Here is a 23,047-nt window from a genome sequence, read left to right on the forward strand (position 1 = left end):
TTCATATTTTGGTCCTTCCTCTCTGGAAAGTTGGGGTGCTCTGGCCTGGCCTAAATACGGTTTAACTAGATTCAAGTTCAACCTGTGTGGCAATCGTTAATGTGCACCCACATATGCACAATGCAGTTACTAAGCGCCAATACAGACGAAAAGTGTGAGCTCTAGACTTTGGTCACTCAAAAGTTGCTCTCCCCAGTTTAAACTTGGCTGATCTGAACAAATTTTTCACTCCCATGGAGTTTTACTTTATTATTTTGCTGCAATTCACTTCTATGCAAAACTGATAACTGTGAAGCAGCAACTGTTTTGTAAGTAAGATGTTTGCAAAGAAACTGCTAAAGAAAGTACTAATTATTTTCTAAATACTGCAAACTTGTATTGGAGTGTTTAGAGGGGACGGTGCACTCTAAATTGCTGAAAAGCAAATTTGAGAGAACATCAATTATACAAGTGAAATCAGTGTGGTAGCATCAGTATCCACTAGCACAATTTTTTTCTTTGGTAGCACAGCCTGTTAATTAGGCACTGTATAAATTTGAGGACATTTGGCTGCATTGTTTGGCACTACCTACAGACAGAAGTAAATTTTAAAGTTCCTGAAGACTGAGTAGATGTTTCTGATAGCTGACTTAAAGAAAATCTTCAGGATAAATATTAAATGAATGGTAACTAGGACTGTTTAGTTACATGCAGTTGAATTTAAAATTGCCTTTATACATAGAGTCCTTAAAAATGACACATGCAATATTCGATTTCTTTTCAGGTGGTATCCCATAAGAAATTTTCTATGACCTCTGATGGCTTTAGATGACCAGTGCAAGCAGAAGCCGCAAGTCTCTGGAGAAAATAAACTCAGTCCTACGTATGATGCAGGAAGTAAGGTCAACATATTAACACAAGCAATGCAGAACTACAGCAAAGCACCGCTTACATGTTTTAAAACAATGCTCAAAAAATAAACACGTATTATCCAGAAAAACGTATGAGCCGAACTGCATGATTTTGAAAGATGTAACAGGTGAATTAAGCACAATGCCATTTATTGACACTTTCACTTCATAAAATGGTAGATAGCATTTCCTTGCTAACGATATGAAAAGCCCTTGTTTTATTTGCAGAATTTAGTTCTCATTTACGCATCCTTAGTGCCGAAGAGATTTAGCAACGCATCCAGTACTTTGGTGGCAATGGCAAACTAAAATCGCTTCCGCGTTGTTTCAGGGTGCTTCGTCTCTTTATAACAATGCACTGCGGAGAAGCCATCACGATGGCTCATTTTAGTCGTGTTCTTGCTATTCACACTGCGTTCCCCAGATCTGGTCCACTAGTATGTAGGCGCATAGTTGTTCTCGAATGCTTCGACTCCTTGCTCTTAAGGCATTGAGAAGAAATCACTGCATCTTCCTCTTACTTTAGCGCCCTCTTACGTTAGCTTCGCCCGATCGCGCCACGTCACTGCAGAAAAGCCACTATGGTGGGTGAGCGCCGTTATGTTGCGCTATCCAGGGCTCGGCCCGCTGGTATGTTGGAAAACACGCGGTTGATCGCTGAACGCATTATACGACCTAGATTTGTGAAAATTTTCAACCTCGTATCCGGGAAATAGTGTTTTCTGGGAGAAAAACTGTAAATACAAGGGGAATTTTTAAAGCACGCGACTTCGAACGCACGAATCAGATAATCGTATCAACTAGGTTCTACTCAGTTTGCGGCAAACTGTGTCACTGTGCCAGGTTGCCAAACATAAATGTAGTGCACCCCCTTCCTTCCCAGGCATGTGGATATGGATGACAGAAGCCGATGCGCAGTGAGGCTGCATACCTGGTGAGGCGGAGGCTTCGGGCAACAGGCATCCTGCAGTGAGGGCTGCTTCGTGACGCCTCCCTTGCGGCTCGGGGCCGCCGAGGAGGAGGACGGCGCCGGGTAGAGGGGCCCCGCGCGCGGCTGCTGCAGCCCCGCGAGCAGCACGGGGCTCTGGGCCAGGCGGTCCAGGTCCGAGTCCGGGTCTCGCTGCTTGACGCGCGAGTCGAAGGCCGTCTCGTAGATGTGCCTCTGGCGGGCCATCTCGTCGGCCGACAGCGGTACCGGGGCGGGGCTCTTGCCACTGCGTTGCTCTTCGGCCCTCAGTAACCGCAGGGCCACGGCGGCCGGGCCCGAGTCCCAAGGGTCGCAATACTGCACGTCGCCCGCGTCGACGCCGCCGCATGCTTCTGCTGCTGCCGACGCTGCCGCCGATGATGCTGCGACGACCGTCGAAGAGACCGTTTATTCAACGATTTTTCTTTGAAATATAGCGCATGTGGGGCTTATAATAAGAGATTACACCTAAGCAACTCAGGCTATGAGAAACGCCGTAGTGGAAGGTGCCAGATAATTTAGACCACTAAGTGATCTTTAACATGCACTGACATCGTAAAGCACACGGGAGAATCTTAATGCCCAAGCATTATATGTTCTATTAAACACCGTCCATTAAGCCAAATTCTGATGACGGCAATATACGCCGGTGTACGATGTTCAAGCGCATGTGCGATTACACGTATAGCAGTGAGTGATAAAACGTAACAGCCTTTAAGAGTCATGACTTGTAGGCAGAGACATGACTCAGCAATGACTGAATCATAACTATATAAAACATATTTCAAACACCGAGTCCCAGCACTTTTGCCCTTTTTCTTGCAGTAACCATGTTTTTTCAATAACAGTTCTTTGCAACTAGAACTCTGAGATGATGCCCGCCATATAGAATGCACGCCCAGGCCTAACATTGTGTTAGAAAGTTTTTCTTATTATCCATTCGCCACTATCACTCATGGAACACCCGTCGGCGATGGATATAAAAGCTTCACTCAATGCTATTTGTTCAGAGGTGAGTGTACTGTATTATGAAGTGCATTGTGGTCTTTACAAAGCGTGCAAGTTGTGTACCATTATGAGTGGTGGGCCGACATGCTTGCACGAGCTTGCTAAACCTTTTCACGAATGTTACATTTATGTTGAATACATATTAGGTTAATGTTGTTTTAGTATTTTTTTGAAACATTATACCATCCTTTACATGTAACATTGCTAAAACGTTAGGAAAAAAAGGACATTAAACTACATCAAAATAAAGTCGGACTGAAACAAAAATGTAGCATTGCTCTATTTCGGTGCTATATACCGAGGTACTTGAACGCTGTCACATCCCCAGATGCTACGTTTGCTACTGCGCTGTTGAGGGACGGTTTCTCTCCTTATTCCACGAAATCCTACGCAGTACAAACTGGGCTGTTAAGCACCGGTCGTGGGAGGTTTCATACGCCACCCGTCAGGAATTTCACAACACTACTACTGCAACGAATCTAGCAGCTGCTCTGAATTTTGACGCGGCATTTCCTAGCTAGACTACACAAGTATCTACCACCGTTAGTATGTTCCAGCATAGCCTCATGGTTTCAGACGCCTCGTGGCAAACTCAGCGAGCGCGAGCTGTGCTAGAGGGCTCATTTAGGGCAAATCTTGCAACCTAAAGCGCGAAAACGAAACTATGTCTCACCGTGCCACGAAGTCCCCCGATTTTTTCTTCTTTTTGATTTTTTTTTTACATTACACAGACATACTGACAGTAGATAAGAGAACATACGAGCGGCAGACAATGCAAGCAAACTCACCAGCTTCATCCGCTGTCTTGGAGGCCTTGCTGCCGGGCTCGCTGTGAGCGGCGGAAGACGCCGAAGCGGAGGTGGAGGCTTGCGACTGGTGCGGCGGCGGCTGCGGACTCGACTTGCTGCCGCTGTTGCTGAACCGCTGGTTGTCGGCCGCGTTCTTGGACGACGACGAGGAGCCACTGCCGATGCTCGGGGACGTAGGGGCCGCTGCGAGGAAAGAAAGGATTCCCCCCTCAGATCACTGCCTGGAAACTCGTATTGTTGCGAAGTGTAATCGCGAACGAACCACGCTGCACGCGTATACGTCACAAGACTTTTTGAACGAAGAACGATGGTAATGTTTATGAATGTTTACGATTGCCGTACAGCTTGGGCCAAAGAGCGCTACGTCACAAGGTATATATTTTCATCTACACAAAGCATTTTCAAGCATTCCACTTAACACAAGCCGCACGCATGAGGCCGGGGGAAAGCCTGTACACACTGCATCACAGGTACCCGAGGCTACTGGGGATCCATTCCCGCACCTGCCGTATACAAGACGGATTCGGAAAATTCTGGGCAACGGCTGCCGTCGAACGAAGAGGAAAAAAATAAAAACGCGTGCAGGTGTTAATGATCGTGTCTTCCACTTTTAGCCTAAGTTTAGTTGTAAGCCTCTGGAGAGCAGCTTGCCCAATAAAAGTGCATGTACCCCAGTTAAGCAGAAATAGAGATGTCTTCATGCATGTATGCCTACGCATGAAGTGTAGGCTTCCCTATTTACTTTTTACGTGTACTCCTCGTGGCTCAGGTGTCGTCATCCTCTTGGGTCTAACTGTCTTACCCATAACATGAAACTATGCTTACATGTAAAAGGAAAGCGTCCGTAATAGGGGGTTCCCAAATGTTGAGAGAAAGCTGGATTTGCTTAAAGAAACGGCGTTTCGGTGAGCTAGGAGCAGAACAATGAAAGCATTTGCGAAAAGCTATAGGATCTGAGCCGCGACGCATAGAAGTCTCGTTAAAATGTAAAGTGCACAAAGGATACAAAGCGCTGGTGAAAGACGTTTATGGGTCTACATAAACCAATAATATACCAATCTGTTAATTACAGTTTGCACAGTACTAACTGTACATTTACAAATTGATACTGCTTCTCAGCGATAGCAAGCATGCTATAAATCCTGAGTTTGTCGCCCAGGTGACCTGCTTTTTCTCAGCGTCAGTCGAAATACAAATGTTCCTTCAACTGATTGAGCAATTGATAAGGGCAAAGTGCGCGAAACGTACTTAATTCACGTTGTTCCCGCACAGAAAAGAGTGCGTGTTCTTCCATAGGCAAAACGGTAATCTGCCATGTTAACTGGATAACGGTGACCTAGATCAGCGCAAAACGAGCAATGCCTGCCAACAAGAGGGGCGCAAAGTGGAGACGTATACTACACAGAAAGGAACACTCGGGCCTGAAAACAATAATGATTCTGCGCCAGAATTTAGAAAGCTTGCGCGAAGTCCGCAGTTACGGAACAAAGGTGTGTGGATTCTGGTATGCCACAAAAGACAAGCGCAACCGTGAGAACGAACGCAATCCGTCGAAACTTCTTATTTTGTTCTATCAACTGGGTGCACCATGTACTCAAAGAATTCTGGTCGGTGCTCCATCTGTGGAACTGAACATCCGCACGCCCCACCCAATGATTCGTTCTAGATTAAACAGCGGGGAAAGTTCGACAATTCTCCGACAAGTTAAACCGAGTAAACGCCTATAAAAGAAAATTACTCCTCAAGTCTATGATGTCATGTTCTGGTTTAAGCCTTTTTTCCCCCTTCCATCTCACTCATTCAAGGCACCATAAGCACCGGCATTCATGTCTCGTGCTGGTAGCGACCGCGTCAGTGCGCCACTATTCTTGTATCTCTACCGCCATCCACCACAAGCGCATGCGCAGGTGGTCAAATGGCAACGCTGCACTAAATCTGTCCATTATTGACGAACTTCTCCGTTGAACAGAGGCGCCACCACCGTCAGCCCGAGCCATAACACGATGGGAAATTTTGAAAGCCGCTAAGTACAAAGCATTACTTACGCCTTAATTAGAATTGTGGAACGACGACAGCTAATTTCCGGATTATACTCAAGAAACCAGAAGCAGCGACGTCATTTCTGTCTGACATTCTCCTTCTGGGTTCTTTCTAAAACTCTAGTGAAACAGCGCAGACTTCATGCTAATCCCTCGGGGAAACAGAAGCCGACGCCGCCGGGCAAGATGTAGGGATTACCGAAATAACTAGATGAGAAAGAGACGGCAAAGAATGACAGCATTAAGAGGTGATTACTTTGTCTCCGGAAGTAACGGCGCCTGGGGGCAAAGCGAACTCTCGGAGAAACAAGAAAAAAAAAGAGAGACGAACTAAGCAAACAGCTGACGAAAGGGCGACTCGATCAAACAGTTCTTAGCCTTATCGGGTCGTTTATAATACCCACTTGCTTTTTGTTTTTTGTTTTTGTAGCTTTGGAATCGAGGGCGAACCCGTCGCTTCCAGCACGCGTTAGAGGCAAGTGTACACGAAGAGGTAGATAAAATTCGCACATTGGCCCCGGGGTACCGCTACGACAGCTTACGCGAGAAACCTTCGGCTTCGCGAACTTGACGGGGCTTGCTGTCGCTCCTACGCGAGAGACATCCGACGGAACCTCAGATCCGACGTTGGGCTGATGCCGTCTTGTTCCCCATTTTACCTCACGTCCTTTTTTTCTCGTTGCGTCGTACAGGAAGCCAAGAATTCCCTGCTTCGGCGGCAGATACGAGGTTCAGCCATCCGGATGTTCCTGATCCATCGCGGAGATACCGCATCTGCCACCGTCCCATCGACTTTCTATCTCCTTTTATTCGAGGGCGCAGCTCCAGCCTCGGAATAAGAAGTTACGCTCTAGTTCCGACAAGCTGCCCCACCCACTCCCCCTATTTCTCCGTCAAGCGGTTCCCAACTACTAAGCCGCACAAGGAATCGCTCGTCTCTTGCAGAGGTAGTATTTTCGCCTACATTCCCGGATAAACCGTTCCCCGCCACGGATCTCCCAATACGGCCGCGAGAACGCGCAATCGAGCAGCAAGGGACTTTCAGAAAGAATAACGGGAAGGCAGCCGGTCCATGCTCGATTGTTGTGGCGGCGGCGGGGGGTGGGGGGGGGGGGGGGGGGGGGGAGTCAATTTTCGTTCGCGGAGACTACTTCTCCGTGCTGCTCCTGGCTTAGGCCGGAACAAGCGTCGATCGAGGAGGCCGCTGAAAGCTTGTTCGTCGGACACAAGGGGACGGCTGCTTTCCCTTGGAGGTCGCTATCCGGACGCGGCTTTTTGCCAAGTAAAAGCTTCTCTAGAAAAGCCGGCCTGCTCCTCTTCCCGCGGGACCGGATTACCCGTGAAACGAACACTGCCAGATGGCGTCGCAAATCGTGCGGACCGGCCCAAATGAGACCCTTTTAGATAGAGAAAAACGACATGTTATTGGTTCTTGCACGGCGGCATGGGCGCAAGAGGGTACACGTTCGAAATATTTTCGATTGAAATGCCGCAGCATGAACGGTCGTAAGCAGTATTCACACCTCTACCGCCCAGTCAGGTGACTTGTACGTCACCTTTAGCCTCGGTCCCACGGCAAAAACTGTATTTTGCTACAAACTGCAATAAACAATAAACAATATAATTGTTAGAACAAAAATACATGCGATAAGCGTCACGTTACCACCTGACAAGAAAAGGAAAGAAAAGTAAGGGGATCAGCAAGTGGGAAGGTCTTTCAAGTGAAACAAAAAATGTAAAAGGTGACGCGAGCTGAAATGGAGAATGTTAAAAGGCGATTTCGCGAACAAGCAAACAAGCAAACTAAAACAATTCGTACCCGATAAGTTCACGAATGGCCTCGAGACTGAAACGTTCAGACGTTTATGTTTAGCAATTTACTGCATTGTGCGCGCCTGTTGCGCTTGTTTAAAGGAATTAAATAGTTAACTTCGACACAGATGAATAACTACCAACGAGAGAAACGACGGTATGAGCCAAACAAACATGGTGAGAGAGTTGCTACGAAAATTCAGATGCTTTGCGTTTCCGTCAAAATTTTTGCTTTCCAATACATCGAATGTCAGTAGTGAGTACTACGATGCAAACATTCCCCCACGCTCATTCTGATGTACTGTGTGCATTTCCAGGCGCAAGGCCGAAAAGTCTCACATCCTGAAGATACAAAAGAAAAAGAAAAACGCACGGTGAGAAATGACAAAGAGCAGGAGCAGCCAGAAATGAGGAAGCATACTTAAAATGGGGTAGACAAGAAACACACACACACAAATCGCATAAAGAAACATCATACCACAACAAAAGGAAGTCAAACAAAAACCGGTTTGCTGCAAAACAATGCGCGAGATATTTCGCAAGAGGTGCCAGCACGATATAGACAGGCAGCCTGGCAGAGAGAAGTAACTGAAAAAAAGAAAGAGTACAGGGCACCGACACCGAGGATAAATGGGTTATAAACTGCCGAGATTACGCTCTAGATGGAGGAAGATATAGGCAAATAAAGGGGCGGAGGGACCCTGGCCAGACCCGGGGCGTTTTTTGCTCACTGTCGTATTTCACTCTTTCGGGAAAGAAACGGCCCCTGACGCCCTTTCCGCCGAGTGCCTACTGTTTCCTTCCTGACGCAGTTGTTCTCTTCCCCTCCAACCGATTCCTCTTCGCCCTTTCCAACCCAGCTTTCTTTTTTGTTAGTTTTTGTTCACCCTCCGTTCATCCGTGTCCTCTGCCCTTTCCTTTCTTTTTTGTTCGCAGTAGCGTCATAGTTATGTATTTTCGTGAAGACTCTCCCAAAATGGGTTTCTAATACGCCGGGAGGAAAATTACATTTCTGCTCGACACACACGAACGTCGCACCACTGAAACCTTTTATCTTTTCTGTAGGTGGATCCCGCTGTATCGTTTTTCCGCCATCCTCCCCAGTGCGTCTGCCTCACGCACACTCTCGCGGCCACACATACTAGCCCCCCTTTTTGTGTGCTTGCTTCCAGATAAATGTTCGATAGAGGACCAAGGAAGAGGACCTGACAGGGGACGATAGAGGCAATCTCCGCCAATCCCCGAAACGACGGCAAGAAATACGAAACGGTCATAAAGCTCAGCAGAAAATAAAAATGTGAAAATAAAGTACTTAGAACAAGCAATGTTCTTTATTCACTCTCATGCAACTTAACTCCCTACCTTATTTTTCAGCATGGCGTATCTACTTGCAAAAAGGCAGCAGAGCAGGCAACAAGACAGAAGAAGCACACACAGACACACGGACAATGCTGCTGTCTGTGTGTGCTTCTTCTGTGTTTCTGTGTTGTTTCCTGCTCTGCTGCCTGTTTGGAAGACACGCACACGCACACACACACACACGCACACACGCACGCACGCACGCACGCACGCACGCACGCACGCACGCGCACACACACACACACACACACACACACACACACACACACACACACACACACACACACACACACACACACACACACACACACACACACACACACACACACACACACACACACACACACACACACACACACACACACACACACACACACACACACACACACACACACACACACACACACACACACACACACACACACACACACACACACACACACACACACACACACACACACACACACACACACGTGTGTGTGGTGGTGGTGGCCGAGACGGTAAGCACCTCAGCTTTAAGCGAGCACTGGCATTTCTCATCGAAATAACTCGAATTCTAAGCATTGTTCCGAGCCTTAATCCACATGCAAGCAATAGCTGCGATAATCAAGGTCGGGCAAAATGCTTGTGCGTACAGTAGCAGCGCACGCACAAGCATTTTGCCCATTGCATATTGCTTATATAATCATGACCAAACCTCCAGAAACAGTCGAATAATTAATAAATGGCCTAACTAGAGCCCGGTGTTTTCATTTGGTGTGCCTCAGCGCGGAGTTACGTACCACTGAGCAAGGTTGACACGCGAACAAATCGTGCATCATATCCTGGCCGCACAGCACAGTATCCACGCATAACCGCCTTACGGACGCACACCTCACTTAATCTTTCTTTTTTCTTCATAAATTCACTCAGAAAGCAAGTACTGTTCTCTTCTGTTAGTGACTTTATATGGCTGTAGCTGAATATAAAAATGCGAATGCTGTGTTCAGCATATGAGCAGTGTTCGCGTCTGACTCTTGCCCGAAAGTACCACGGCCGTCGCGGCATCCCAGGGCGGACAAACTTTGAACGCGCACTGAAAATATCGTCGCTCATACAGCGTGAACATTCATCGGAAACGTAGAAGGGAGACCCCGCCAAAATGACCACGGAGTCGTACGGCACGGGCAAAACCACAAACTGACGAAAAAAATAATTGTACGTGTACAAAAAGGTACGTGTTTCTACTCACGGCACACAGTGTCAGCGGTAAGTAAATGCGGGATAAATGCATATTTAAATTTTCCTCTATGACGACATTTACCAGAAAATACTTTTTTCAAACCCTGCAAAGCTATTTAGCGTTTGCTTTCATGGGACGCAGGAAGTCGCAGCACTTGGACAAAAGCGCTGCCTCGTCCATTTATTTCTGCTTTGCCCTGTAAAGCGTGCACCACCGCTAGCACGTGTGCATGCAAAGAAGCAATCTTTACAGGCGTGCATACATGCCTAGATAAGGCGGACGGACCGTTAGCAAACAGTAATGATAGCGGCATAGCATACTGCAGAAGGATTACACAATACTATTGGTGTACGCATAGAGACAAAAATAAGTATAGGGTGATTTCATTAGGCTGCAAATTACAATGTCTCGCAGTACTCGACGAAAGCAAAACTTGATGGTTGATTGGTTTGTGGGGTTTAACGTCCCAAAGCGACTCAGGCTATGGAGACGCCGCAGTGGAGGACTTTGGAAATTTCGACCACCTGCGGTTTTTTAACGTGCACTGGCATCGCACAGCACACGGGCGCCTTGTTTTTCGCCTCCACTGAAAAGCGGCCGCCGAGGCTGGGATGCGATCCCGCATTCTTGGGAACAGTAGTCGAGCGCCGTAACCACTACACCATCCCGGCGGTTGAAGCAAAACTTGAGGCATCCATATTTTTCAGCCTGTAAGGAGGTAGCATTTAATAAAGACCTCGTATTCAAATCTTAGCATATACAATTTCTGAAGCACTTCAACCCTTGAAAATCAATTTACGCATTTTCCAGGAAATAGAAACCCATTGCAATATCAGTTAAAGCCAAAAGTAATCTGCTAGAAATGTCAAGGGGGAATTCAGGAGCGTAAATCAAATTTAAGCTACATACTAAAAATCTAGTTTCGGCCGTTGAACAACGGAAAAATGATACCACATTATCGCGAACGCACTTCGAGATGTAACGGATAGCACGGCAGAGCACACCGGAACAGCAGTGATTACGCCCAGCATCGCCAAAGGACAAACCAGCACGTGACTGAGAAAGACATGCACCCAACTACAAACAATCAATTCGAGAGAATAAGAAAAAAAAAAATGACCAAAACTATGGAGAGAAAGGCCAGGGTAAAAGAGATAACTTTATTAGATACAGGCGCCGGCCGTATATCAAGACCTCGTAAGCGAACTCTTGTTGCCCACTTGGGTGCAGAGTGCACGCGCGCCGCTGCAGCACAACACGCCGCGAAAGCTAGGTAATAATTTAGCCGCTCCACCTTATCGGTGTTCCTGCGTCGCTTGTTTCCGACGTCTCCGTTCGAAGTAGGGCGTCTGGCGTAAGCTCCCGCTAGCGAACACTTGCTTGGTGCGCAACTCGCAGCTTATTTTTGCCCTCCGGGCATCTCGTTTCCGCCGCCGCGATGTGTTGGGCTTTCGCGAGAACGTTAACAACAGATGCTCCGCATCTTCCATCCAATTTGGCGCCGGAGGCGTGGATATCCGAGAGGATCCTGAGCTAGACACCAATACTAATCAAGAAAAACTAAAAAAGACTATAAACAACTAAGAAAGGAGAGATTACAGAGCCTGCGCAGAGCGCCTGCGTTAATACCCGGATGAGAGGAGTATATATATCGCAACCTGAAGATGGCTTGCGATCGAAGACGCTATTCTCATACGAAAGAATGCGCAATAACATGGTTTACTTGCCACTATAACCTTGAAAAAATAAAAACAAACAAAAAAAAAACAACGACGAGGAAACAAGGAATAAGAAAGTGAAATCTGACCAGACGCTGCAAAAAGAGCGCAGGAGAACAACAGTCGCTCCTGACAGCTCATCGCCTTTGGGATTACTGCAAGCTGGACAACTCCCCTGCAGCTACGACACGTGTCCACTTCTTCGTTTGTCGCGGGGAAACAGTTACAGACTGTGGGGTATTTTTACACTTGCCAAGGGGATTAAAAAAAAAATAAGGAAGTCCAGGATTTTGGTATTGCAAGTTTTTCCGCATCTCCGAACAGCAACATAGACCATTGTGCGTGAACGGTGCCTTAGACGCCATGCTACCATTTTCCTGTTAAAATCAGGCACCGGCGTACTTTATTTATTTATTCTCAAACAACACCAATCATGCCAGTAAATCAGTGACTGTAACTAATGAGCGCTTGATTTGGTTTAGCAAAATAGCGAACGAAAGAACGAATTAGGGAACCAGCGAATTCTTGCTCAATTAGCTATTCAAGGACTGACTTCTACCGCTTGACTTGTCAGTCCACTTTAGCGCTGCTGAATCCATTCAACCAAAACATCTCACGCAAACTCCTGCTCGCTCCGGCCCTGAGTAGAAAGGCCGCCATCTCATTAGCCTCAACAACTCAACCAGGTGCAGCGTTCGTCTCTGGGACTCGAGAGAGAGGCCGCGCAAAGAGGCCGGCCGCGCTGCCGACCGTCGAAGGAGAGCTACTTCAGAGCTAGGGCACACAGCGCCGCCGCTGTTAGCCGGCCTAATTACGTTAAAATGAGAAGGCACGGCTTTCGAGTGAGCGCTCCCCGTGTTGGCTGCGAACTTTACGGTGCCGCTCCGAGCAACCGCATTAGCATATTGCGCGCGGCGCAAAGAATCTGGCCCGCTTGCTTGCTCGACCGCGCCTTAAAGCTGACACAAAATGAGAAAGGAGCGAAAGGAAATAGAGAAGACACAGGAAGAAACAAAATACAACGGCTGAGCTCTCTCCTCTACCCCCCCCCCCCCCCCCCCTCTTTTTTTTTTCTTCTTTCGGACGTCACGCGGACGTGCGACAGTGCGATAGAAATTAGAGGAGCTGCCCTGGGGTGAGCTATGAATTAAACTGGACTCAATATTTTCCTTAGCAAATTCGACCGAAAGCACGAAAATTGTGCTGCCCGGTAAATTTCTTCGAAGATACGGCGCTCGGTGACACAAGAAGGATTAATTTTTCGACAGCAGTCCCCCATCGTTGACTTAGCAGAAGCCTCAGGTTTCTTCAATGAAGATAATGTGTTCCGATCTCGCTAGCGGGGATAGCCTGTGACCAGTTTTAACAGGTTCATTTAAACGGGAGGAAATTATCCACAACAGAAAGGTTGAGAAAGTTCACAATTTCAGAGCATACAACAGGTGTCTGCAGCAAACACGCAGAAAAAAAAAAAAGGCAATATATCCCTTTAGCTGCATCCGTTCGCAAAAAAGATATCACCGCAAAAAAAAAAAAAAGGAAATAGATAAAGAAGAAAAAAGACAATGTTGGCTAGAAAGAGAGAGAGCATAAAAGCTGCAAATAAATAAAAAAAAAGACGCTAGATCTGTCCTGCTATGAACAATGAAGGCAAGACGATAGACGTGAAATTATTGCGTACACCATAAACGCAGAATACCAGGAAAGGACACGTGACTTGCCGCACGCTCTCTACCACAGTACCAGCCACCATGGCCCATTATCGGGCTATGGGGATCAGCTGCTGAGACCATGGTCGCGGGATCAAATCCGAGCCTCAGCAGCAGCATTTCAATTGAGTAAAAAATCCTCGTGTATTGTGCGATGTCAGTGCACCATAAAGAACCTCAGCTGGTCTAAAGTAGTTCAGAGCTGAACACTGCGACATCTCGCACCTTCACGGTCAGCTTCTAGACGTTAAAACCTACATAACATGCCATTTCTATGATGAACGCAAAACAAAAGGTCCAAGATTCGTACATATACACAGTGCAGCGAAAGATGTGAATACGAGCTGACTTTTCAGAGGATTTGGAGTTTTGGGGACTCTAAGCTCTACCCCTTGGCTAAATAAAGGTTCCCAACCCACTATATATAAAAAAAAAAAGGAGAAACAAGCACTAACGCCATTAATACATGGACTCAAGAAATGTGCAGGCCTCTGATAATACGACTAATAACTGCGATCTGCCATTCGGAGCTTCTGTAATGACTAAGCGTGAGGAACTCCCCAAAGCCCTCGAGATTGTGGTCTCGCGACGCAACACCTTTCAATGAGCTCTCCAGGAAGTCAACAGGCTGTCTAAGGCAGTCTTGCTGCTGATACTAATTAAATGATTAAGTGACCGAGAGTGGCCAGAAGGAGGGTAAAGATGTCTTAAGCACCTCAATGTCAATTTTTAATGAACGTAAAAAGGTCTTATTAGTTTTTAAGTAAAATATCTTAAGCAAAGATATGTTGGAAAAGTGTGCGATAGTGATAGGCATTTCATCTGCAGTGAGTGCTAATCACACCGTTCTCTTATGCAACGCGCCACAGCTTAAGCTTACTTTCCTGAAGACCGTACGCGCTATTTTCCGAACTATTTGTAGAAAACATTCCAAACCGTCAGCGTCTCCGAACGTAGGCGCAAAGCGATAATCTGTGCCCGAAGAAGCGTGGCGGTACCATTGATTCCTTGGAAGCTCACCTACTATCCTTCATCTAGACCTCTCTATCAATAGAGTTCCGACACGGGCTCTTGCACGTACAACACGCAGTATAGTGCGCACTTTAAATAAATAAAAAATACCAGTTTCGAGATTTCAGGCGTGTCGCTGTAAACGAAGATGTGTTGTAGCAGAAAAAAAAAAAAAGAAATCAAAGAAGGCAAGGACGGGGTGTCGACAGCGAGCAGCTAGGAATCTAAATCGCATTCCACGCATTCACTGTATCACAATCAGAGTCGCAACATTCCGCAACCTGCTCGTGAGAGAAAAATAAAGAAAAGAAAGGTTCAGAGATATATGTATAGCGCGGAGAGACCTCTGCCCAAGCAAGTGAAAACGTCGACCAGATTCAGCGCATTCATGAGCGACGAGCTCGACGGGAGAGCACTGTTGTCGAGCAGAAAGAACGCGGACTACGCGCACACAATTCACCACCCAGGGAGCTCGCGCCCGCGGCCGTCCGTGAGCCACGCGACGAGCTCTCGGACCATAAATCTTCGTTTAAGCCGAGTTTGCACTCGCAAAACGACGGCTCGGCAGCGGAAGCCCGTGGGCGCGCAGTGGTTCTGCGGCACCGCTGCGGGCGAACACATCCGGATGGCGCGCGTGTGTCGGGAATGGATTCATCGACGCGCCAACTTTCGCTTTTGCACGCGGAATACACAACTCCGCTTCCTTCCGCCCCGCAAGCGCGCTATTACAGCACGCCGCCAAGTGAGCGGAAGTCAAAATCAACGCGGAAAGTACGACCGCAAAGAGCGTACGCAAGTGCTGCATACGTAACGCAGCACAGATGCAAACAGGCACCCGCGTATACGTTTGTATAATACACAGACAAGAAGCCTGAAACGGCGACCGGGGGATTACAAATATCCCCGATCTTCCACTCGCGGCCCGCCAACAGACGGCAGCGGGTCGGAATTCTTGCTCGTGTCGTCCTCGCGTGTGTACGTAAAGCGCACCCGGAGATACGCGACACACAGCAAAACGGCAGCGTGGACGCGGGAAAGACAGCGTTCTCAAGGCGCGAAACGCGCTCAATTATTCAGCTGCAACTGAGCGCGCACACTCTCTCCGGAGTCAGCGAGCTTCGCTGGAGTGTTTCTCGGCTCTATCGCGCCCGAAAATTGGGAGCAGGAGCAGCAGAAGAAGAAGGAGGAGGAGGACGGAAGAGGCTTACATCGCCTCCGGAGGAGGCATTCAACCTCGCCTCCCTCCTCCAATTTCCGCAGCTGTATACACATTTACTTTCGTTACCCTCCCCGCTCGATATCCAGAGCATTACAAATTTACCTCGCAGGGCATGCGTCTTCGCACGCCCGTTGGCGCATATGTGGCGGCGAGAAATGTGGCGAAAGATCACCTCGACGCGGCAAACAGATGAGAGGAGAGAAGGAATAGTCGGCATCTCTTGTGAGAACCCGGCGGTCCAAGAGCGTCCGAAAAGAGTGAATTTTTCAAAAGACGTCATTAATTACGCGAAGATCGAGCGGGTGGCCGGCTGGAAATGGTTCTGAACAATGAATGACACGCGGCCTGCGATGCAACGTGTTCTTTACATCCATTCACGAGCTTCCTACCAACGGTGACATTACGTGAGAATAAGGCATACTTCTGTACACAGTGGAGAAATATTTACTGACTTTATTGAACATATGAACATCGAACATAGAACATTGAACATCGCCTTCACTTTAAGTAAAAGGGACGCGCTGCATTGTAGGTGCCGCGATGGGCACATCCTGCATTACAGCAAACCACGGGGGAAAGGAAAACGCAGCGCAGGAGAGGGACAGGTAAAGGACTCGGTCTATACACGCTGACATTAAATGTACAGTTATGAGCAATATGAGAGGGAACAAAGTTTGAGCATAGGTTTACTGATTACTCTGTAATTATTCGTGACCAGCGCAGTTTTTCCAGCTTTCTAATTAGCTATCCTCTGGATACACAATGACCAAAGGTCGTCCTCACATTTGATAGAGAAATACCGAGAATATTCGCAATATTGTCCAAAATATTTGTTCCCTGTCATATTGCTCACGACTGGACACATCTTTCTGGGCGGCGCTCATTTCTTCGGCGTGGCCCGGATTCATCAGTGCAATAAACCGAATGACTCAGCAAGACAATCGCTGTAAACCGTATATGCGAAAGCATGAAGGGACCGTTGAGACGTTTTGCCAGTGTTGCTGGCGTGTCGCTGACACACCCGGTTACATAGTTGGTTGTTTTTGTATTTGTGGTGGCAATTACGGCATGCGTTGTTACGTTAAGGTACATATTACGTGTGGAACATGGTCTGTACACGAAGTACAATGAGGCATATGAGTAAGCATATGACACGGGGAGAGGGGATAATCGATGGTCGCAAAAAGTAACAAAGTGAATTCCAAGGGAAGGAAAGTGTAGCAAGGGGCGGCAGAAAATTAGGTGGGCGGATGACGTTAAGAAGTTCGCAGGAGTCAAGTGGATGCAGGTAGCACAGGACCAGGTTAATTGGAGGAAATTCGGAGAGGCCTTCGCCCTCACCCTGCAGTGGGTATAGTCCGGCTGGTGATGATGACACGGGATGCATGGTAATAAGAAGCCTGCCATGATTCATCATGACTGCCGTACTTATTGGACTACATACAGTTCCCTATGTATATTGCGCAAGGGTTTATAATGTCGACTGAAAACAGTTCCTTTTAGATTGCCCGCAAGAACAAAAACTGGGCTAGTTGCTTTCCCGTGACTACTAGCGCAGTAGATGGCACGTGCAGAAGAGAAAATGCCACTGAATAGAAGGCGCAGCGAATACACAAGACATCAATATCCCGCAACGTGCGAAATTTTAATCTTCAAACATGTATAATCCGCTAACTGTAGTCCGGAAATAACGGCAGTTAATGTCGCGGTGATAAATCGGTGGTGATGGCTTGGTATAGAGCACATGAAGCAGAGCAGTGTGAATGATTCGTGTAACCAGTGATGATCACGATAACGTAAACTTGTGGTGTCCATCAGACAACTAACACTGGTGACGGCATCGCACGATGGGACAATACAGCCACCATGGCGACGTAACACCATTGAAACTGGCGTTGATGCATGAGAAGGGCGTGCTTGCTCATGCAGGTTCTTAGTTGATCGTGCTCGGCGATCCCAACGGGCTCCTTGTGCTAGCGTAACCAAGGCTAAGCACTGTCTAGGCGTCCGTTACTTGAAATATTTTTTTCTATCCGAGACGAAGAAACTATCTCCCGAAATGCCATTGTTCAAGGCGTGCAGACTCCAAAGCAAAGGCATACACTGCATCGCAACACAGTGTACCACCCCGGAATGGGCCCAAACTAGCGGCCGATAAATACAATTATATGTTTTAGGCGTTCAGTAACAACCCCCCTATATTGTTGGAGGCTGCGTTTAGGCGCAGGTGAGATTAGCTTCATGCGCTCTACATTTTCGCCATATCGTTTACAGATGCTGGGTAAGGACTAGATGAGAAGGTCATGGGGGGCATAATTGAATTATAGACCACACAGAAAAATAAGAAAACAACAACAACAAGGAAGGGACGAATAGGGAGGAAGATAAAGAGTAGAATACAGCTCTGGCGTAATTCACCCGGACCCCGAACTAGCCACGAACTCAGTTTAAGCTCAGCGGCGCCCTCAAACGCGAATCCACTGCTCACAACAAGTGTCGGGAAACAATTCGCATCGCTGGCCGCCCACGCAAAACAGATAAGCAGGAAAAGTGGCATCGGCCTCAGTCGGGTAAGACGCGCATTTAAAGCCTATAAGTCGCACATATGCGTTCCGTCCCGCGTCATTAGGCGCCTAATTAACCGTCTCGCACGACAACGCTCGCAAGCCCGGCAGCGCAGCCATGCGTTGCAATCGGTAAAGTACGCTGCGCCGATGCCACGGAGGCGCAAAGAGTAAAGAGAGGGCGAACACAGCACCAGACAGCCGTAATAACGCCGCGGGAACGCTTGTAAAGCTTAAGCCCATTCCGAGCCTGCAGGCAGCTTGGCGTTCACTCTTTCATTATCATCTATTCATTCTTCTTCTTATTATTATTATTATTTTTTTTTTACTGCGCGAGAAAGGCGTGGGACGTCATTAGTGCGCGAGGCATCCATTCGGGGCGGCTTGCCACGCTTGTTCGATCGAACGAAATGTTGCGTGCCGCGCAGTTTCCGCTGCAATAAACTCCGTGCAACTCAAAGGTTACAGGCAAAAAAAAAAAAAAAATGCCAGGGGGAGACAAGCACCCCTTAAACCAGACGCACTGCGTTATCTTCATTTTCATTTCTTCTTCAAATGTGCCGTGCTTCGGCGAGCAATGACCAGTAAGTACAAATGACGAGCGATATATCGGATCAACGCAACAAGGCCAAAACGAGCGATACAGGCACAGCGGCCCTAGAGCGACACGCAAAACGAGAGAGATATGAGGAGCGATGCCAGTAACGCAGAGTACAATGCGGGCGGGCTAATTAACTTTCCAGCAGCGCCATCGCCGATAACGCTGAATCGCGCGTCATTTACTCGACTCACATAACGGTTAATTTACGAGGCCCGACCGTGCTACCCGCACTAGTAACGGAATTAACGAGAATTACGATTGATTCTTCTACGTTCCCGGGTAGTGGCACGGATATCTTCATGACCTCTCTCCATTCCGGAACGAAAGGATCGAACGAGGAAGGAGCTCAGCGCCACAGTGTGCAACAAACGCCGTCCCGCGTCAGACTTCCGGGAATGAGCAGGACCGAGGCAAAAAAACCTCGACTCTTTCGTCGGCAAGCACCTGCATCAAAACTATTGCGCTATAATCGCATACCGCATTACATACAATAAAGCGAGAACCTAACGCTGCGTATTCAAGAAGATGAGCCTTGCGGAAAGGTGTTCGCTACGCTAAACGAAAATTACGGCTCTGGAAAATTTCCGCATCGACATAAACATCATCAGTTTCCTGGCCTTATTAACGATGTGAAAGGCAAGGATAATTTTCGATGATTTACGTAAGGAGTATACCCGTTACAAAGACGAAGCTGCGTATCCAAACTAAAATTCAATCTGCCTTCCGCGCCCCGTCGTGATGGCACAAAAGATGCGGGATCGAATCCCGGCCGCGGCGGCCGCTTTTCTATGGAGGCGAAAAGCAGAGCGCCCGTGTGCTGTGTCATGTCAGTGTGCACTTTAAAGAACCCCAGGCGGTCGAAATTTCCGGAGCCCTCCACTACGGTGTCTTTCATAGCCTGAGACGTTTTGGGACGTTAAACCCCACCAGACCAAACAAAATTCAAATACACCCACTCCAAGACCAACGCTTTCTCCATATACATCCAATTAATCCAGCCCTGGGCCAACTGCTGCCGCTTTAAAACAAAAAAACTTCCTGATCTCACCCGCCCACCTAATACTTTACCCCCTCCTATGTGTACCTTCCCTTAGAATGCAATAAGCTATCTAAGCGGCCATTCGTGATCCTCCTCTCGCGTTATACTGGCCATGTCTATTTCTTCTCGATTTCGTCGGTAGGTCGTGTTCGTTCCCCGACCCACTCTGATTTCTTCCCGTCTATTAACATTACTGTTGCCATTTTTATTTCCATTAATCGCCATGTGGCCTTCAGTTTAAGCTGAATCATCTTTGTTAGCCCCCATGTTTCGGTCGCATAGGTGAGTGCCACTATGATGCAGGTACATACTTTCCTCCAGAGGGATACTGGTGAGCTGTCATTCGTTACATGAGAGTGCTTGCCAAGCGTACTCCCTCCCACTCTTACTCTTTCAGTGATTTAACTCGCGCAGTCAGGATTTGCGGCCTTACCATCTCTAATGCTTCACTGTTTATCGCAAAGTGTTGTTCCCTTCCGAAGCTGACGAACATTACTTTGACTTCTTCATATTAGAAATTGCAGGCCCATCATTCTGCTGTGCCTGTCCAAGTCCTAGAGCATGTCCAGCAATTCGTCCCCTGAGTTACCTAGGAAGGCAATGCCATCGGCGAAACGGAGGCCACAAATATATTCTTCGTCAACGTTCAGCCCTAAGAATCTAAAGTCCAGTTATCTGAACATCTGAAAGACTGTTAGTAATGGTTAGTGCGACTAAAATGACTACTAATGACGAATATGTCAAACGACAACTTGTAACTACTACAATTGATAAGAAATGACTAAAAATGCTTAGTAATAAGATGTAATGACTAAAATCACTACTAATGACTTGTAATGACCAATATGTCTAACTACGACTTATAACGACTACAACTGATTATAAATTCCTAAAAATGCTTGGTAATGAGTAGTAAGGCCTAAACGGATTTTAATAACCAATATGGCTGACGAAGACTTGTAACGACTAAAATTGATTAGATATGACTAAAATGCTTAGTAATAAGTAGTAATGACTAAAATGAGTGCTAATAAGTACTACTAGACTTTCGCGGCCGTTCATTCCTAAAGAGATATACTAAGAGATCCTGCAATTTGTTTACTTCGCCTTTTTAGTACTGATGGGCTGTCCGCTGCCTCCAAATCATAATCTTTGTTATTATACATCCTCATTATTTCGGCGACTGTAGAGATCCCAGTAGAATTCCTCAGTTATCTAAGCTTATTCCACATTGGTAATGGTAATGCTATGTACCTTGGTGCGTACGCGTGATCTTTGCCCGTGCCAAAAGCTTCAGCTTGACTTCATGCAGGCCGCCTGTGTTCCTTTAAAACACGCTCGATTCTCTCACCATACTCTTGTATCGGTTTCCCGCGTAGTTTGTGGTGTATATTAGATCCCAGTCGATTTAATTACACTAGAAGAGAAACTTCTACGCATTCACTCGTTCTGCGCAATGACATTTCAGTCCGTAAGTTGCTCAGGTGAAGACAGAGGATGAGCGTTGAAGCGCACAGTATAACATAGAATGGACTAAGCCAATCAAACATATGCTAGGCTAGAACAAACACAGTCACGAATCTCGGCCGTATTAACAGTCTTGTATGTAAGGCGGTCTTCTCTGAAATTCTTCAGATATGTTCACTACAGACAGAACGAGTAACCATTTTTTTTTAACACCACTTTAGGATGGTGCGCTTTGGATAACAGCGAGGAGCGAAAAAGTTCATCCTTCACGAGAACAGAACACGAATCTTCTAACAAATCGCACATAAAGGTGCAATAAGACCAAAGCCCAGTGGCTTTGGTCTTATTGCAGCCAGCGTTATTGGCCAGCGTTAATCCTCAAGAAGAAACATGTAACGATTTAAGGTGCCAATAATAGAAGGCTAAAGATTACGTGCAAACCAGAACACTAGACACTCGAAAATAAGCATTCCCGACATTCTAAGAGGTCGCCAGATTGGAACGAGCTAGCCTCAAAGTAAATTCTTAGCGAATACTTTGACAGTTCACAGTTTTCTATCTCACGCGTCATTTTGTTCTAACGCGTCATATTGTTGAATGCAGCGAATCACGCCAGAACATTCACAATACAAGGTGCCGTCTCATTCCAAACATCCCTGCAAGCAAATGAAACACACTCTAGAGCAACACGTACGTATGCGTCATCTTTATATCCATCGTAAAACCATCGTTATACCCACGGTCAGATATACTGAACCAATATCTCTTTTCAAGACCGAGATGTCACCCGATTTTCGCTCCACATTTCCTGTAAAGCTTACTCAAAAGCCATAGTCAATCGTACAGGGTCGAGGATGGAGCCAGGATTCGAAAACACCGCAGAAAGGCTCTCGAAAACCTTCTATGCAAAAAGTCCGCGCAGTAAACGCCGACAAACGGCTGCGTTCGTAGCGACCAATCTCACCTTTCGTCTGGCAACAACACTGCGAGAGGAAGAGGCAGGAGCCGCCCTTAGAGTTCCGGTCGGCACTACGCAATTTCCTGTCCCCCTGCGCGCGCCCTTCAACACCACCAGCGCCGGCGAAACTCGTCACAGCGGAGGCAGCCGTAGGGGCCGGCTCCAGGAACCAGTAATCCTCGGTGCCACCTCCGGGACAGCGGTCCGAAGACGACGCGGACGATTTCTTCTTCGTCTTGCGGTCGGTCTCGCTCAAACACGTCTGGCTGCGCTGCAAAAGCGGCCGGCGCCGCCAGAACGTCGACGTTCCCCCCGCTTCGGGACGCCTTGTCGTGCGACGTCTCGTTGACGACGCGACGGTTTTGGCTGCCGTCTGCTGCGACGACGGTGTCTCCGCCGCAACGGTGTCCGCGGTCGAAGAGGAGCGATCGTCGGACAAGCCGGCGGTCTCCATGTCAGTCGCACGGAGCGCGGCTCCCTCAAAATGGGAGCCCGCCACTGTTTTCCCAACGAGGCCGAAATTCTCCGCCAGTGAATGAATACACACACGGACCCGATTCGCAGCACGGTGAATGAAAACTGATATCCTTCCGACGCAGGCCAGCGTTGGTCACATCACCTCACAATGACTGTCGCAGGAAACATGTCCGCACGA

General features: G+C 47.5%; 1 protein-coding gene across 1 annotated transcript in view; it reads right to left on the minus strand.

Annotated features, from left to right (window-relative positions):
- LOC146198958 (uncharacterized) overlaps positions 1 to 22,846 on the minus strand; it is a 47,667-nt gene extending 24,821 nt beyond the window's left edge. Inside the window, exons 1-3 of the mRNA XM_084592010.1 lie at positions 22,399 to 22,846; positions 3,654 to 3,857; positions 1,822 to 2,240 (exon numbers count right to left, since the gene is read on the minus strand). Of these exons, the coding sequence (XP_084448136.1) occupies positions 1,822 to 2,240; positions 3,654 to 3,857; positions 22,399 to 22,846 (1,071 nt within the window). The remainder of the gene's footprint in view (positions 1 to 1,821; positions 2,241 to 3,653; positions 3,858 to 22,398) is intronic.
- Between the last annotated feature and the right edge of the window lie 201 nt (positions 22,847 to 23,047).

The sequence above is a fragment of the Amblyomma maculatum genome, chromosome 2, assembly GCF_055883805.1.
Source record: "Amblyomma maculatum isolate TAMU_Amacu chromosome 2, ASM5588380v1, whole genome shotgun sequence".
Taxonomy (NCBI): Eukaryota; Metazoa; Arthropoda; class Arachnida; order Ixodida; family Ixodidae; genus Amblyomma; species Amblyomma maculatum.